The sequence below is a fragment of the Seriola aureovittata genome, chromosome 17 (genome assembly GCF_021018895.1).
Source record: "Seriola aureovittata isolate HTS-2021-v1 ecotype China chromosome 17, ASM2101889v1, whole genome shotgun sequence".
Lineage (NCBI taxonomy): Eukaryota > Metazoa > Chordata > Actinopteri > Carangiformes > Carangidae > Seriola > Seriola aureovittata.
Genome location: NC_079380.1, coordinates 3274790 through 3290539, shown reverse-complemented (window position 1 = coordinate 3290539; position 15750 = coordinate 3274790). Strand labels below are relative to the sequence as shown.

General features: G+C 39.5%; 2 protein-coding genes across 2 annotated transcripts; one reads left to right on the top strand and one right to left on the bottom strand.

Annotated features, from left to right (window-relative positions):
• The first annotated feature begins 1259 nt into the window (after positions 1-1259).
• LOC130185347 (tryptase-2-like) lies at positions 1260-4513 on the top strand. The gene is made up of 5 exons (XM_056401767.1): positions 1260-1358; positions 2116-2290; positions 2437-2714; positions 3125-3264; positions 4169-4513. The coding sequence occupies exons 1-5, from the start codon at positions 1307-1309 to the stop codon at positions 4334-4336; spliced, it is 813 nt and encodes a 270-aa protein (XP_056257742.1). The 5' UTR covers positions 1260-1306; the 3' UTR covers positions 4337-4513.
• A 2520-nt stretch (positions 4514-7033) lies between these two features.
• Positions 7034-15262, bottom strand: dus1l (dihydrouridine synthase 1-like (S. cerevisiae)). The gene is made up of 14 exons (XM_056402455.1): positions 15161-15262; positions 13874-14151; positions 13540-13648; positions 13367-13417; positions 13064-13176; positions 12525-12607; positions 12200-12303; positions 11935-12082; positions 11567-11663; positions 11256-11344; positions 10921-11090; positions 10797-10834; positions 10447-10522; positions 7034-9114 (listed from the first exon to the last, which is right to left on the bottom strand). Exons 2-14 carry the CDS (start codon positions 14108-14110, stop codon positions 8945-8947), a joined length of 1485 nt encoding a protein of 494 aa, XP_056258430.1. The 5' UTR covers positions 14111-14151; positions 15161-15262; the 3' UTR covers positions 7034-8944.
• Between the last annotated feature and the right edge of the window lie 488 nt (positions 15263-15750).

Sequence of the window (15750 nt, the reverse complement as noted above, 5' to 3'; positions counted from 1 at the left end):
ACTGTTGGGATTGTATTGGGCAGGTGATGAGCAGTGCCTGGTTTTCTCCACACATACCGCTTAGAATTAATGCCAAAAAGTTCAATCTTGGTCTCATCAGACCAGAGAATCTTATTTCTCATAGTCTGGGAGTCCTTCGTGTGTTTTTTGGCAAACTCTATGCAGGCTTTCATATGTCTTGCACTGAGGAGAGGCTTCCGTCGGGCCACTCTGCCATAAAGCCCCGGCTGGTGGAGGGCTGCAGTGATAGTTGACTTTGTGGAACTTTCTCCCATCTCCCTACTGCATCTCTGGAGCTCAGCCACAGTGATCTTTGTGTTCTTCTTTACCTCTGTCACCAAGGCTCTTCTCCCACGATTGCTCAGTTTGGCTGGACGGCCAGGTGTAGGAAGAGTTCTGGTCGTCCCAAACTTCTTCCATTTAAGGATTATGGAGGCCACTGTGCTCTTAGGAACCTTGAGTGCTGCAGAAATTCTTTTGTAACCTTGGCCAGATCTGTGCCTTGCCACAATTCTGTCTCTGAGCTCCTTGGGCAGTTCCTTTGACCTCATGATTCTCATTTGCTCTGACATGCACTGTGAGCTGTAAGGTCTTATATAGACAGGTGTGTGCCTTTCCTAATCAAGTCCAATCAGTTTAATTAAACACAGCTGGACTCCAATGAAGGAGTAGAACCATCTCAAGGAGGATCAGAAGAAATAGACAGCATGTGAGTTAAATCTGAGTGTCACAGCAAAGGGTCTGAATACTTATGACCATGTGATATTTCAGTTTTTCTTTTTTAATAAATTTGCAAAAATTTCTACATTTCTGTTTTTTTCTGTCAAGATGGGGTGCTGAGTGACATTAATGAGAAATAAAATGAACTTTTTTGATTTTAGCAAATGGCTGCAATGAAACAAAGAGTGAAAAATTTAAAGGGGTCTGAATACTTTCCGTACCCACTGTATAGCATGATATGACAGCGATGATAAGACTGTTCATCACTGCGACCTTAACTTAGTTAATAGCATGTTCTGCGTATTATAATCAAAGTCCTACAACTGTGAGATGAATGTAATGTTAAAAGTATAATATTTCCCTATGATATGTTAAGGAGCACAAATATTTAGTCTTATAAATTAGAAATACTCAAAGTACCAGTACCATAATATTTCACTTCAAAATACTTGAGTAAATATTCTTTGGGTGGTTTGAGCAGGAAGACTGATAGTGCTGATAAGGATTAAATCTCTCTAGCTGTGTATATAAAGCTGCAGCTGCTCCCTCGTATTCTGCAGAGACACTGCTTCACTCCGTCGCAGCCATGGCCTTCTGCAAACTTCTCACTGTGCTGGTACTGGTCCACATCACTGGAGGTGAGAAAGACAGACACATGAGATTATTATTGTGTGCCGATTCATCTGTATTCACTTTGTGAAGGTTAATTTTCACAAACTTATGATAATAGAATCTAATTTGTTGATAGAATGATATAAACTATTTAGAATTTTACTGAAAACACCTGAATGCATGGGCTTCTTGTAACTCAAGGTATGAATGTTGCCATCTTGGTGTGTAGAGATGATAAAGTCCAAAAATTAATATTGTACCGTACAGTAAATGGCGTGACTTACATTTTGCTCCATGCTCTGATGGAGGCCACTAGACCGAAACATTAGCATGTTTCTTGACATGAATAAAGTGGTGAAATTGAGATTAGTGAACTTTGTCCTGAAGCTCTGTGTGTGCGATGCCTTTTTACCCTTGGGTAGTCAGTGGTGGATTTGTATTACCTCAGAACAGAGCCAAGCTAACCATTTCCCTTTCCGTTTCCTGTCTTTATGCTAAGCTAAGCTAACTGGCGGTTAGTTGTTGATTCATATTTAACACAGAGCAATGAGAGTGAAATCAATCTTCTCCTCTAACTCTTGATAAGAGAGCAAATAAGTTTCCTCCCCAAAATGTGAATCCCTTCCTTTAACCCAACACAATGTTTGAATTTGTTACATAGGCTCTGTAAGTTCCTTAAATTCTATGTATGATGAAGTTATAAAAATAAAGAAAGTATAATACATATTTTCAGTGCTTCTACCTTAAAGTAGCTTTTATAAAGTTTCATTATTGCTTTTTTAGGTTTGCATGGAGCTGAGGTGAGGAGCTCCATTGTTTGGGGGCACGATGCTCGAAAAGGCGCCTGGCCATGGATGGTCCACCTAAATATCACATCTGAAAACAAGAAAAGTTGGCGCTGCGGCGGCACCATCCTCAACAATCAGTGGGTGCTGACCGCTGCAAGCTGCTGGGATTCGTAAGTGTGTTTTTCTAAATTATATAAATATACCTATATTCATGTAAGAATACTTTTGTGTAGTGTACGTGTGTTGGGTTTTTACACTTAATGGAGGGTTCATCCATGAATGCAGAAAAACTAATACATGTCTTTTGTGTTGACAGACGGGACAAGCCTTACTTGGCTCGATCAATTGCTTGGATCGGCACACACAGCCTGCAAAAGGCATCTGCCCGTTACATGGGTATATATGCTATCATTCCTGAACCTAGATACCGAGCTGTGGGCAATGGCTTTGTCAATGACATTGCTCTGGTCAAGCTGAAGAAGAAGATGACATTCTCAGGCAGCGTTCAGCCAGTGAGTCTACCCAGTGTCGACGACACCTTTGACCCATCGTCTGAGTGTTGGATCACTGGCTGGGGGAACACTGGGACTGGTGGTGAGCTGTACACATGACGTAGCCTATAAGATACTGTAAAGGGACAAAGGAACACATCAGCAAGTTGTGGATTTATGGGGGTCATGTGTTGGACTATTGCTAACTACCTGAAATCTTTACACTTTGGTTTTTGTTTGGATTTGGTTCAAATTCTTTTGATCCCCTACAAGATATAAAACATTCTTTAAATAATAGTTGATCAGTTCACTGGTGTGTTTTGTCCATAAAAAAGGTAATTGCCGTAATTTGTCACATAATGGACAGAGGATTTGGTGGCATGAATAAATAAAGATCAGTAATTCTACTTTGTTGTTTGCCATACTCATTTTACACTACTGTCAACAACATTTAACATTTAATAATGTTTTTCACATTAAAAGTCTTGTGTGTGCATGTGTGTGTCACTGCAGTTCCTCTGCAGGATCCAGAAGTCCTTCAGGAGATGAAGATTCCCATCGTGCCTAACAGTGTGTGCCAGACACAGTATCCTGAGCTGAACTCTGACATGCTGTGTGCTGGGGATATGGTCAGAGGGAAGGACGCCTGCACAGTATAATATTTTATTATTTAAGTTGACTGAAATCTAAATTCAAAATTTCATAACATAATGAATCAATTATATACATTAAACAATCAGGGGGAGTATCTTAAAGCTCCATATTTTCCTCTTCTCTGTGTTTTATTTGAAGTGTTGATCCATAAGAAGATATATTTGTGGTTTTAAGAACCAAAAACCATCTCAGTGTAGTTTTACTTCTCCTCTCTCAGGCTTCTCTCTGGAGCTCTAGTAACAACAGGTCGGTGAGCCAATCAGAAGAGAGGAGACTCTGAGCCTCTCTTCTGATTGGCTGACTGTTTTTTGAGTGATCCAATAAAAATATATCAGATTTCAGGTAAACACTCAGAGGAACCAAATCCATCAAGGTTGAATGGTGGGTCCAGGTGGGCGGGGCTCGGGGCATGGATGAGAGCTGGGACTGTTTTGTTGTGACATCACAAAGTCACAGAAGTCCTGACAGCTGGTTTTAAGGCTCAGTTTCTGAATAAAGGCTGTGTGCATTTCTCTGTGGACTGAGGCTTTGATACTTTCACAGTATTAATATAAAACCTAGACCTGCTTTATAATCAAACAACACATGGACAGAGACCTTTAGACTATATGAGACTTTTAAAGTAGGCCTATAGGTTTACAGAGGTAAAGCATTACAGAGGAATACATAATACTAATACACTAATACCCCTGCTACCAGCTGTAGTTTCTTGTTAATTTACAGTTAAAGATTTTATGTAAAAAAAAAAAACAGAAAAAAACATGATGAGCTTATGAAAATAAAATGCATTTTTAAAAATGTATATCATCTCGGCAAGAAAAATCTAACAATACAAAGGAACAATGCAAACTGCACGGTCTAACGGTCTGCACGGTGCATGTGTGTGTTTTTTGGGCTCCACAGGGGGATTACGGCGGCCCACTGGTCTGTCGTTCAGGCCGTGGTTTCGTGCAGGTTGGCATCATGAGTTATGGGAGTCCTAACGGTTGTGCTCTCTCAGGCCGCCCTGGCGTCTTCACCCAGGTGTCCAAGCATCTGCACTTCATCGATGACTACATCCACCATGCTTAAGCTGAGGTCTAAATTTCCAGGAAGCTGAAGTGGTCCAGTCTATTTACCTGCCAAGCCGCCTTACTGTTTAAAGCTTCTCCCCTGTGCCGTACAGTCAGTCCATGTGGTCCTTTCTGCTGATTGACTTGTACTCTGGTTTGTTCAACTAAATTCTTTGCATTAAAGCTTTAAAGCATTGATCTTGGTGTTTCTATATGTGTTGGAGAATTCCTGTTTACATGCTTCAAGCACATTAGCAAAATCAGACATCTACAACCATTAACACAGAATGTCCCTCAACCCCCAAAACCAATGGCTCCAGTATAGTAATATTAGTAATTATTGCATTTTTTTCCAACTGGAATTCATGCACTGTGAAAGATTTGTGCACCAGCTAGATCCTGCCAATACCCCGATACAGGTTTCCATCTACTCTACTTTCATAACAGAATGTTAACCGCAACATCAGGACTTCTTCTGAGATATTATATTTCACTTCCACAACAATTAAAAAAAATAAAAATTAAAAATATTTCTAGGAGAAAGAGACCCCCCGCCCCCCCCACACACACACAAATAGTATACTATAAATATATAATGTACACATCTATATTGATTTCGGTATTGTTTGTTGCAGAGTGCAAATTATACAATGACAATCAGGGGTTGACTTTTTCTCTGAGGTGAAAGGGAACCAGTACACTGCAGGTGTGTGCTTCAATAAACAGAAATGTTAACCTTTTCAGGATCATGCTTGTTTTTACTGAAGCTGTCAAATAAATGTAGTGACGTAGTGACTGCTAATACAATTACTGAGCCTTCAGCACACATGGATTTTCATATTGTTCAATGACCCAACAGGTAAAACTCTGAGTTAACTGAATTGCTGAATCAAAACAAAGATGTCTATTATAGAAGCTAATATCAAAAAGGTGAAGGACTAATTAAACCAAATGTCAAAAATGTTTCTCTAAAACAAATAATCCTCTATTGTCTGTAGGTGTAAGTGTAGGTGTTTGTTAACATTAGATCATATATGAAATTTTATATTGGTAATGAAATAACAAGCCAACACTGGAAATGAAAGGGTTTTCATATCACATGTTTTTCATTTGCAGCATGTTGTTGTATTTGTTCAGCAACGTTTCTGAATATGCAGCTCGTGTTTTGGGCCATTGCAGCACATTTGCCCTTCTCCTTGGCCACCGTACAAAAGGGTAAAAAAAAACAAAAAACTACAAAAGTAGTTAATTAACCAAAATCAACAGTTGTGTACGACCTGGTAGACCGAGGACCACAAGCCTTCTGGATGACTGTAAAAGCATGGTGAAGAATGAAACTGCAAGTCAAGAATGCTCTCCAGGATGTAGGCAGACATGTTTCCTTATCAAACAATCAAGAGGCACACAAAAACTTTAAACAAGTAGAGCGCTGTCTTGTTCTACAGACTGATGATGTCAAAATCAACCTCTCTGAAAATGATGGAAAGACAAAAGCATGGAGAGATAAAAGGAGCAGCTCATGACCCATCACATACCGCTTCATCCAAGTGAACGTATCTGCCAAATATGAATAAATTCCCTCCCTTACTGAGATATCGTGCTCACAAGAAAAGGAAAACATAAGGCCTCCTCGCTGGTGTGGGGACATAAAAAACTACACTGAAATAAAATATAAAACCAACTTTACCTCCATGAGTTTAAATAAAAGATTTGGGCTTTTTTGGACACAAACAGGGGGTTTGTTTCTCTTCACAAATGTGTTTAAAGCCGTGTTAGTGAGCACTTCCGCTTTGCAAAGATAATCCATCCACCTGACAGGTGTGCCTTGGGCTGGTCACAACAAAGGGTCACCCTAGGGTGCCTCGGTGGCTCATCTGGCGGAGTGCGTACCACGTGGGTTTGGTCCTGGCTGCGGCGGCCATGGGTTCGGGTCTGACCCACGGGCCTTTGCTGTGTGTCATTCCCTCTCTCTGTCCCTGACTTTCCTGTCTCGCGCTCACTGTACCTATCAGAATGAAGGCAAAATGCCAAAACATTACTTTTAAAGAAATTATTTTGATAGAAGGCATTTATTGGGCTCTGCACTGTGGCTCTCACATGACTCACTTGGGCTACGAATGTGCATTATTTTGCGGGAGGTCGTGGATCAGAAAACAAGGCAGTGTGTGCGGTGACCACCATTTGCCTCATGCAGAGCTACACATCAGGCTGTTGATTGTTGGCCCACTCCTCTTCAATGGCTCTGAAGTTGCTTAATGTTGTCAGGAACTGCATCACAGTCACACACACAGGTCCAGGGCATCCCATCAGAAATGACCTTGGAGATGGCTTATGGTGGTGAAATGACCATTCACTTCATGGGCAACAGCTCTGGTGGATATTCAGCATGCCAAATACACGTCACCTTAAAACATGTAACATCTGTGGAATTGGTTTTTGTGTGACAAAACTGCACATATTAGAGTATTGCTGTTGTATTTTTGTTCAGTATATATCGACTTTGACAGAACAGCACGATTCGACTGCAGGGAAAAGAAAACCTGCAAAATGCAGAAGCTGAATTATCAAAGATCTTGCTGACTGACTTCCCAGTTCAGATAAAGCAGAGCGATACAACTTCAAATTCTTAAGGGTAAGCTTAAGATAATTAGAGTGACATCTCAAATGCTGATTCCTCACCTGATTACTAGTAACACTTCATGCTGATAAAAATGTGTGAAGGTGGAGCAGCTTTTTATTTTTGTCTTGACGTACACCCAGAGTTGAGTCAGATGAACTTAAATGCCCTTTCACCAAATCAACCTGTCATGTGCTGGATGTAATTTAACACTATAAATCATAACAGAAACAGCAGGGCTAATTAAGACCTCATTTCCCATCACCTTTTCATGTATTTATCAAGACAATAATCAGTTTTGTTAGCATTTTACTTTCTCCAACATCTGCGAGGTCCATTTGAGTCTGACAAGCAGCAGCATCTTCCGGTTTCAAGCTTCAAAGAAAACAAGTGTGATCCAATTCTACGTACATTACAGGCTTCCTGCTAGCTAACTTGAGTCTTTGGATAAAATGGACGATCGATTTGTATTCACCCGTCTTGTATTTTTCAGTTTTTCAATTCAAGTAAACAAGTTGACACAAAGATCTCGACCCCAGTCTGTGTTTGCTGTTTAGTTCATCCAGGCTAATATAATGCTAACCAGCTCAAATGATCTACTTAACTCATCTACGTCAACTCTCACAAATAGATGACTGACGTTTGGATGGAGAAACCTTGGATAAGTGAGGTTTACGTTTGAAAGGAATGTATTTTTTTCCAAGAAATATCTTGCAAGGGGATTAGATGAGAAGATTGTAACCATCCCCATGTCTGTGGAAAATATAAAAATCTAAAGCTTAGCATAGCACAAAGAATGCATGGGGGAACAGAAGCACCAGCACCAGAGGATTTTTACCTTTGGACAGAATAAGGCTAGTGCCCCCACCCTTTAGTTAAGTAAGTTAGTTGCCAATACAAAGGTCACAATATGTATTTTCCGATTTCTCTATGTCAAACGCACAAAGTACAATGTGTAAACAAAGTTTCTGGTTGGTTAATTTCTTTTCCCACTTTTGATGGAGCTCTGGCTAGCTGCTAATCTTTGTCCTAAGCTAGGCTAAACACTGTCTGGGTGTAAGATGATAAAACATATTTCACAAAATGTCATAGTGTTCATAGTTAGTAGAGACATTTCTTTTGTACTGTGTCGTCACTGAGTTTTAGACAACACCAGATGGAGCACCACTTTGATCTTCCTCTCCCTTCAGATCAGATCTGGATAGGCAGTGGTGTTTTCATCAAAAGGCACATACAGTCAATGCACTACAGGCAAAACATAAAACCCAAAATAAATAGTTTAAGTCATCACTTGAAAATGCAACCACATTCATGACCTTAAATGAAAGCAATACAGTCTGTCAGGACGAGGTGTTTTCTCCGTCAGTCTGACACTTACTGAATCTTCATACTTTGGTGACTCAGTAACAACTTCGCCCAAAATAAAAATAATAATGTCTAAAACTTGTCCTCACATACAATCTTTGATCAATCTTTAAAAAATAAAATGACAGAATCAGTAGAGAACTAATTCATTTTCATGAGGAAACTTCCCAACTTTCCCACAGAAAAAATGCCAAGCAAATCCACATCAAATTAAAAATATTTTTTTTCTAGTTTATGGTTTTGGTCTGTGGATCAATGTCCACCATCAGTCCGATTCAGACAGTCTCTTCCTGGAAAACAACTGTCATTGAGGTTATTTAGCAGCTGTGTTGTCTTATATAATGTCCTGACTTATCATTGGTCACCTCTACATGCAAACACCTGAAGTTGTTATCCTCCAATTGCATCTCTCTGTTGCCCGAATAAACACAAAAGCTCGCCCCTCATGTGTTCATCACCAGCAAAACATATCACAGTAGGTCCACACAGCAGCCTCACTGGACTGATCTTTACTGTGACGCACATCTGAACTGAACTATTCATGTAGATGGTCTTAACTGGGTTAGTCCGACTTTTAGATGTGGCGGCTCAGACCTACAATAACAGCAGTCTGGTATGTGCATGTAGAGGTAGCCATATTCCTGCTCATAGTGGCAGATGTGCCTGTGACTGCTCCTGCAGCTCTGGACTTGGATGTGGGGGAGGCTGAGGGGAGCCGCTGCTGTTTTTCTCTGTCTCTGCTGCCGAGTCCTTCTTTCTATTTTCCTCGTCAGCTTTTTGTTTCTCCGCCTTGGTCTTGAACCTCAGCCCATGACCTGTCAATCACAGGTAATAAAGATTAAATTCAGTACTGGTTAGTCTACTTTTTCATAAGTATGCAAATAATAACACAGCCAGTCACATGTAATGTCTTCAAACTTACTTAGTCTGACCAACGGTCCAAAAGCTCAAAGAGTATCAATTTACATTGATATGAAACAAAGATAAACAGCACATCTTTGCATCTGACAAGCTGGAAGCAAATCTGGTTTATTGACTGTCAATGAATAAGCTATGGGACAGTATGGAAATGATTGGTGTGGGGATGGGGAGCAAGGGAAGAAGGAGAGGAACCTTGTTTCACTTTCAAACGGATTTTGTTTGGACGCAGCCCTCAAAAGAAGCTTAAAACTCAAACTTTATTCCCTTGCTTGCCAACAGTTGTCCTCAGGTGTGGAAATCAACCCTCTTTCTATCACTTATTTTCTGCTACTGAAGTTATCATGCTAACCAGCTAGCTCCAGTGCGGTAGGCTCGTCCCATTTTCCGATATCCAGTCACCGTAGCGTCCAGTATGTCCTGAAGAAGTAGCGCTGCTCTGAGGACGTACCTCTTGTATTGTACTTAGAAAAACACCCTGCCTTATTTCAAACCAAAATATGAAATGTATCGAACTGTGACAAATAAACTTAAAGAGGTAAAACTAAAAATTTAATATGATGCTCCAATTTATACATTTAATATCTTAATAGAATCTTAATTTAATTAACATTTTCACATCTTAGAATTAATCTTAACAATGTGTCCTACCAATATTCACATTAGAAGTGAAATTAGCTGTTGCTAAATTTATGGAAAACAATTAATGCTTCCTGTTACCAAATATTTCAGCAGCTCTGTCTCAGAACTAACAGATACTAAACGAACAGAGATTCCACTATCACTGAAACAGTTAACTGGGCACAGACACCAGCTGTGGATCCTGAGGGGATGGAGCACCAAAATATTTTCACCCCAACCAGGACCCAAATATAGTGACTGTCTGTCATAATTAAGGCAATTCCATGAGTCTGGGTTACATAACGAGGCATGTTAACCTGTGTGTTTTGGAGCAGAATTTGTTTCCTCCAAACAGCTGAGCCAAAGACTGAACCACAACTGTACAGGCTGATGAAATGACCTGTGGCACATGTCAAGCCTCCTTGTTGATGTACCTGTTTAATCTTTAAAAAAAAAAAAAAAAAATCTGACAAGGAAAAGATTAAATAAAATATGAATATGAAGTATGAAAAAAATAAAAAAAACACTTATCTGTGTATGCCGTGTGGGTGTGTGTGTGTGTGTGTGTGTGTGTGTGTGTGTGTGTGTGTGTGTGTGTGTGTACTGACTTGGACAGTCTGCCACCTCCTTGAAGGCCTTTTTCTTACAGCAGCCTCTACACAGATTAAACACGCACTTATTTCCCTGCAGAGCAAAATAAAACATCAAACAAATGTACTAGAGGGCTCACTTTGTTCAAGTGAAAACACATAATGCAACATATATATATGTATGTATATACTCATATATATATATATATATATACACACTATATCACATATATCGTTATATCAAACTTAGCCCTTATGACTTATTATTTACATTGACATTACATAACTAACCTAAACTCTATTTGGGCTCCTCTGTCACCTTGAATCAAATACACATTCATACACACACTGTGTTAAAACTGACTTACCTTGGGGTTTCCACACTGTTCACATTTGATGTACTTGGCTGTGGAAAGAAAAACACAGTCAGACTTTGTATGTTTCAGATTAGGACCTCAGCATTTTGAGCAGGAAGTGATGGGCCAGACTCACGTTTCTGATCGGGACAAAAGTTCTTGTTGGGGTTACGGGATCTCTTCTTCTGTTTGTTTTTAGAGAGGGTGTCAGCAGATCCATCAGAGTCCTCCAGCGCTCTCTTCTGACACACTGTCTTCTTCACCTCTGAACCCTTGCTGTTACCGTTGGCAACTGGCTCCTTTGGCCTGTGTGGTTTTGTCAGTTGACAGTAAGATTAAAAAGATTTTTCTTCACTATCTGTTTATTTTATCATCTGTCAGGAAGTCCTTTCACAAGTATCTTACTGATGTATGAAACTGTGCCAGTAAAATGATTATATATAGGCAACTAAAAACAGTGTGGTGACTCACACTGGCCTGACGTATGGCTGGCAGATCCAGTGGGGGAAGGGCAGGCTGCTCTCCTTCTCTTCCACATCCTTTCCTTTGGCTATCTCCTCCTGTACGGACACATCACACCAATCATTGTTCATCCAGTTAGTGTTAGTCTGCTTGGATAAGACTGATTAAACAGCTCTGTGTAAAAGATTTTAGTCAACATTGGCCATTGGCAGAGATAAGGTCACTTGCATGTACAACAAGTATGAGACCCAATTCATTTGTCACGTGGTTTTTATTTAGGTACAATTTTATTTTGAAATTTTATTCATAGGTCTGGGTACCTGGCAGCGCAGCCTCAACTTTTTGCTGACGTCAGCCAAACCTTCGATGTTCTTCACCTTGGCCAACTCCTCTCTCAGGTCATGGTGGATCTGTAGCCTACACACACACACACACACACACACACACACACAGCAACAAGACATTGTTCCTACATTAAAACATATTATATTAAATATTATATGTGACTGAGACACTACTACATAGAAATGGCTAAGCTCCATATGTATATTTATTTACTATCTACAGATAATGTAAATAATTTTATCTCCCTAAACTAACTGTCAGTGCAGTAAGGAGTTGTATTATATTATATTATAGTAAATGCATTTGTACAGAGACACATGCAGACTGGGGCAGACAGACATACGTGTGGTGCCAGAGCTTGAAGAGGTGGGCTCGTACATAGGACAGAGTGCAGGGAGGATACTGCTTCACCACCTCTAGATACTCCTCAGCCATCTCCCACACTGGGGGGTTACGGCCCTCGAACAGCGCTGGGTTATGGAGGTTCCCCTCTAAAAATAATACAAAAAAAAGGAGGTCGTTTCAGGACAATGCATAACCTTTGAAGGAAAGTACGTTATATTACGTGTTTTCAAAAATGTGTGTAATGAACATAATGAAACACTAACCTGCACTCATGACTCCCTGAACCCCTGTCTCCTGAATACAGCGCTCCACATCACTCAGGTGCTGAATGTTGCCATTAGCAAACACTGGAATATTAACTGCTTTCCTGTAGCAGAAGAACACCAAACAATTAATGAATATGATATGTATCACAGGAAAAGGGAAAGGGGAAATGTTCAGCACTATGACTCTTTGATTTTGTTATAATACCGGATAATCAGATGATGAGGCATTATATTATTAAATTGAGACCACTGGAAAAGCTGCACAAATGTTCAGATTAAATACAGTACAGTGAAGAATTGAAGCAAAGAGGCGGTAGCTCACCGTACTGCCTTGATGTGCTCCCAGCTAGCGATACCCGTCATGGCTCCTTTCTGGTCTTTGGTTCTGCCATGCACTGTCAGCAGCTGGGAAAGAAATGGAAGAGAAAAAAGCTAAAATGTAAGACTGTTAAGAATTTTCAAATTCTTACTAAAACTGCAATTAAGGCTAATATCTCAGATATATACTAATAAATATTCTGAAACTTATAATAAGCCCAATATTCCTAATATAAAAGGAACGTGAACACTACAAATACAATAATTTTATTTTAATATTCCATTTTTTATTGATTTTGAACAGGTCGTTAACCTTAAAAATACTGCTGAGTTTATAGAAACCAAGGTTAAATACAACAACAACATATATACAGAAACAGCAGTAATTTATCAATGGTGATATTATTTACCTAAATTAACTAAAAATAGCACTAGGAGGAAAAAATACAAAAATAATTGCGAAAAAATGAAGGAGGGAGGATGTGCTCTGGGAGAACACTCACACAGTGTGACAGTATGATAACATTATCACAGTGATCATACCTGACATCCGGCTTTCTCCAGCATCTGGGCATAGCAGACTGTCTTTTCAATCTCCTTGAACACACGGATCTTACATGTGATGGGCACCGAGAGCTTTTCATTGGCTAACCTGACTGTAAGATAACGGTGGCATTTTAGTTTGAGATGCTGCGGTGGTTTATAAAACAAAAAATAAAACAGTTGAGGGAAAATTGGTGCTAGACCTCTGAAGTGTGTTTTTTCAGAATTTGCTGGTTTCAGATAAACTACTAAAATTTCTGCATTGCTGATATGTTTGCTGAACCCAAAGATGACAAGACTTACTCATTTTCTCTAACAGCTCCCATTCGTCTTGTAAAAAGACTCCATAGTGACCTTGGAAACAAGCATCAGAATTAGTTTTGATTATGTTGTTTGTAAGGTCAGCATCAGTATCTTTTCTGATACAACCACTAGGTGAGAATTTGAGGATTAATTTCTGTAGAAACTGTGCCTACCCCTCTTAGCTATCATCTGTGGACAGCCCAGGTTCAGGTCAATGGCGTCGCAGTAGTCCTGCGACAGCAGAGCCGCCTCAAGGAACACCTCTGGATCATTGGCACAAAACTGACACACAGGGAAAAGAACACTGTGATTTATATTTAACATCACATGAGGAACAATATTAATATGTCAGTGTGTGTAATGTGACATAATATGTCTTGTGACAAACCCGTGACTCCCCGGGGTTATCAAAGATGAAAAATATGCTGTGATATTTCCACCAGCACTTCAAAGTACCATCATTAACAAAAACAAACCGTAAAAGACCTTGTTGATGTTGATCCTCACCTGTGTGATGAGAGGTCTGTCCTCCTCACAAACCTCATTGTAGAGGTTTTCTCTCCTGTAGTTGGCATCACGGACAAACACCTGTGCATGCAGCATGGGGGTGTAGCAGAGCTGAGCACCATGTCTGCGGCTCAGCAGGCGCCAAGCCAGCTCGCTCTGGTCCACCATGGGTGCCACCACAAACTGTGCTGCTTTCAGGGTCTTATTCCAGAATTCAAAGCCCTGGAGCTTGGCCATCACAGCTGACTTCACCACACAGGAGACCACGAGACCTAGGACTGAACAATTAATTGAAATATTATCAAAAGCTGCAGTCTTCTGATAAAGGTAAAATGTGCCATAACATTATTAATACAGCTTTGTGGGGCTACAGAGATGCCACAGCCTACAAATCATATTCACCAGACATAAGGGAACATCATGCTTGTTTGGTAAAGACCCCAGCAAAAATCACATCATCGTCATCATTTTTTCATCACTCAAAAATTCCCACAAAAATTTTGACTCATATTGCAATCACAATATCTGAAAAAACAATCACAATATGATTCTTGTCATATATCATTGAACCCAGTATTAAAGAGCCTGCAAAAATGTAGTCTCCTGCCAACATAACAAACACTGAACAGAATAAGTAAAAGTACTCCATGAAATTAGGTTTGAAAGACACATTTGTTGTAATACTCAGTAGTTCCACCCAGTCCTCAAATTTCCTCCTGCCTTGCTGTCAGTGTTTTTTCTTCTTTAAGGCTTGGACAGCTTACTTAGCATCCATAAAACGTGTGATATTTAAGTTAGTTTGCTAGTTTCAAACCAGCTGTGACATATGGACTTATATAAGTGTCTGACGTTACTGACAAGACACTGCCTGTGAAACTTAAGTCATTTGTATATTTTCAATTTATCAATTTTTACTTGTGTACAAACAGAAGTCTATACGTCGACCACTTAAAGCAGAGTAGTGAAACATAACAACGTCAAAAAGTAACTAGCTATTTCTAAGACATTACATGTTGTAGCTTAGCCACATTTTTACTTGTCTTTCTAACGTTAAGAGTGAGGGTGACAGCTTGGTCTCTAACGTTTTCACGTTTGTCTTTCTGCCTCAACACCTATTAGCATCTAACTACTTAGCTGTATCTTTGCTGTACTGTCAGCTAGCTAGCAAAGACATCTAGCACGTGACAGAAAATGTATCAGTTTTGTTTCTCTGGCGGCAACATGCACTGCTCCGGTCACGTACTAACTGCAGTTACGAATATACACCTGGATGGTTTATTGTTTCACCTGTAATAGTGTTAGATTTGCAGAGTGTGGCTTGATCCAAATGTCCTGACTGCACCGCACTCACGCACTCGCAGACTGGCTGAGTTTACGGGTGCGTTCCCGGGAAATCCGTGAACGCGCAGAGAAAGGACTTCCTACTCCTTTTCTTCTTCGTTGACTTTTTAAATGACATTTGGCATCCTCGATGTCTGTTTACTGCCACCCTCAGGTTTTATTCCCCTTAAAAAAAGAGTTTGGGAATAATAATAAATACAATATACTATACTATAATAAAAAATACTTTTAGCAAAATACTTTATACATAAATGTTGTTTTTCAAAAAACACACCTATATATAAATGAAATAATATTTTAAAAATTATAATGTAAAATGCTGTTACATTAAAAAAGCCCAACATCTATATGAATAGCTATGCACTTTAATACCAACTTATTTTGTCCCTTTATTTTTATTTTTATTTCATATATTTTTTCTCGTTTATTAAGTTTATTATTTTCCTTTGTTTTATTATTATTAATGTATTTATTTACTTATTATTTAGGTATTTACTCATTTTCTTTCTTCTGGCCTATAATGTTCTTATCCGTTT

Excerpts from the sequence above, each read along its gene's own strand:
- LOC130185347 (XM_056401767.1), top strand. The coding sequence starts at position 1,307 with ATGGCCTTCTGCAAACTTCTCACTGTGCTGGTACTGGTCCACATCACT. Across the intron at positions 2,715-3,124 it reads GGGGAACACTGGGACTGGTG|TTCCTCTGCAGGATCCAGAA; the intron begins GTGAGCTGTACA and ends GTGTCACTGCAG. Across the intron at positions 3,265-4,168 it reads GAGGGAAGGACGCCTGCACA|GGGGATTACGGCGGCCCACT; the intron begins GTATAATATTTT and ends TGGGCTCCACAG.
- dus1l (XM_056402455.1), bottom strand. The coding sequence starts at position 14,110 with ATGGCCAAGCTCCAGGGCTTTGAATTCTGGAATAAGACCCTGAAAGCA. Across the intron at positions 12,608-13,063 it reads TGGAGAAAGCCGGATGTCAG|CTGCTGACAGTGCATGGCAG; the intron begins GTATGATCACTG and ends TTTCTTTCCCAG. Across the intron at positions 12,304-12,524 it reads GAGCACATCAAGGCAGTACG|GAAAGCAGTTAATATTCCAG; the intron begins GTGAGCTACCGC and ends CTTCTGCTACAG.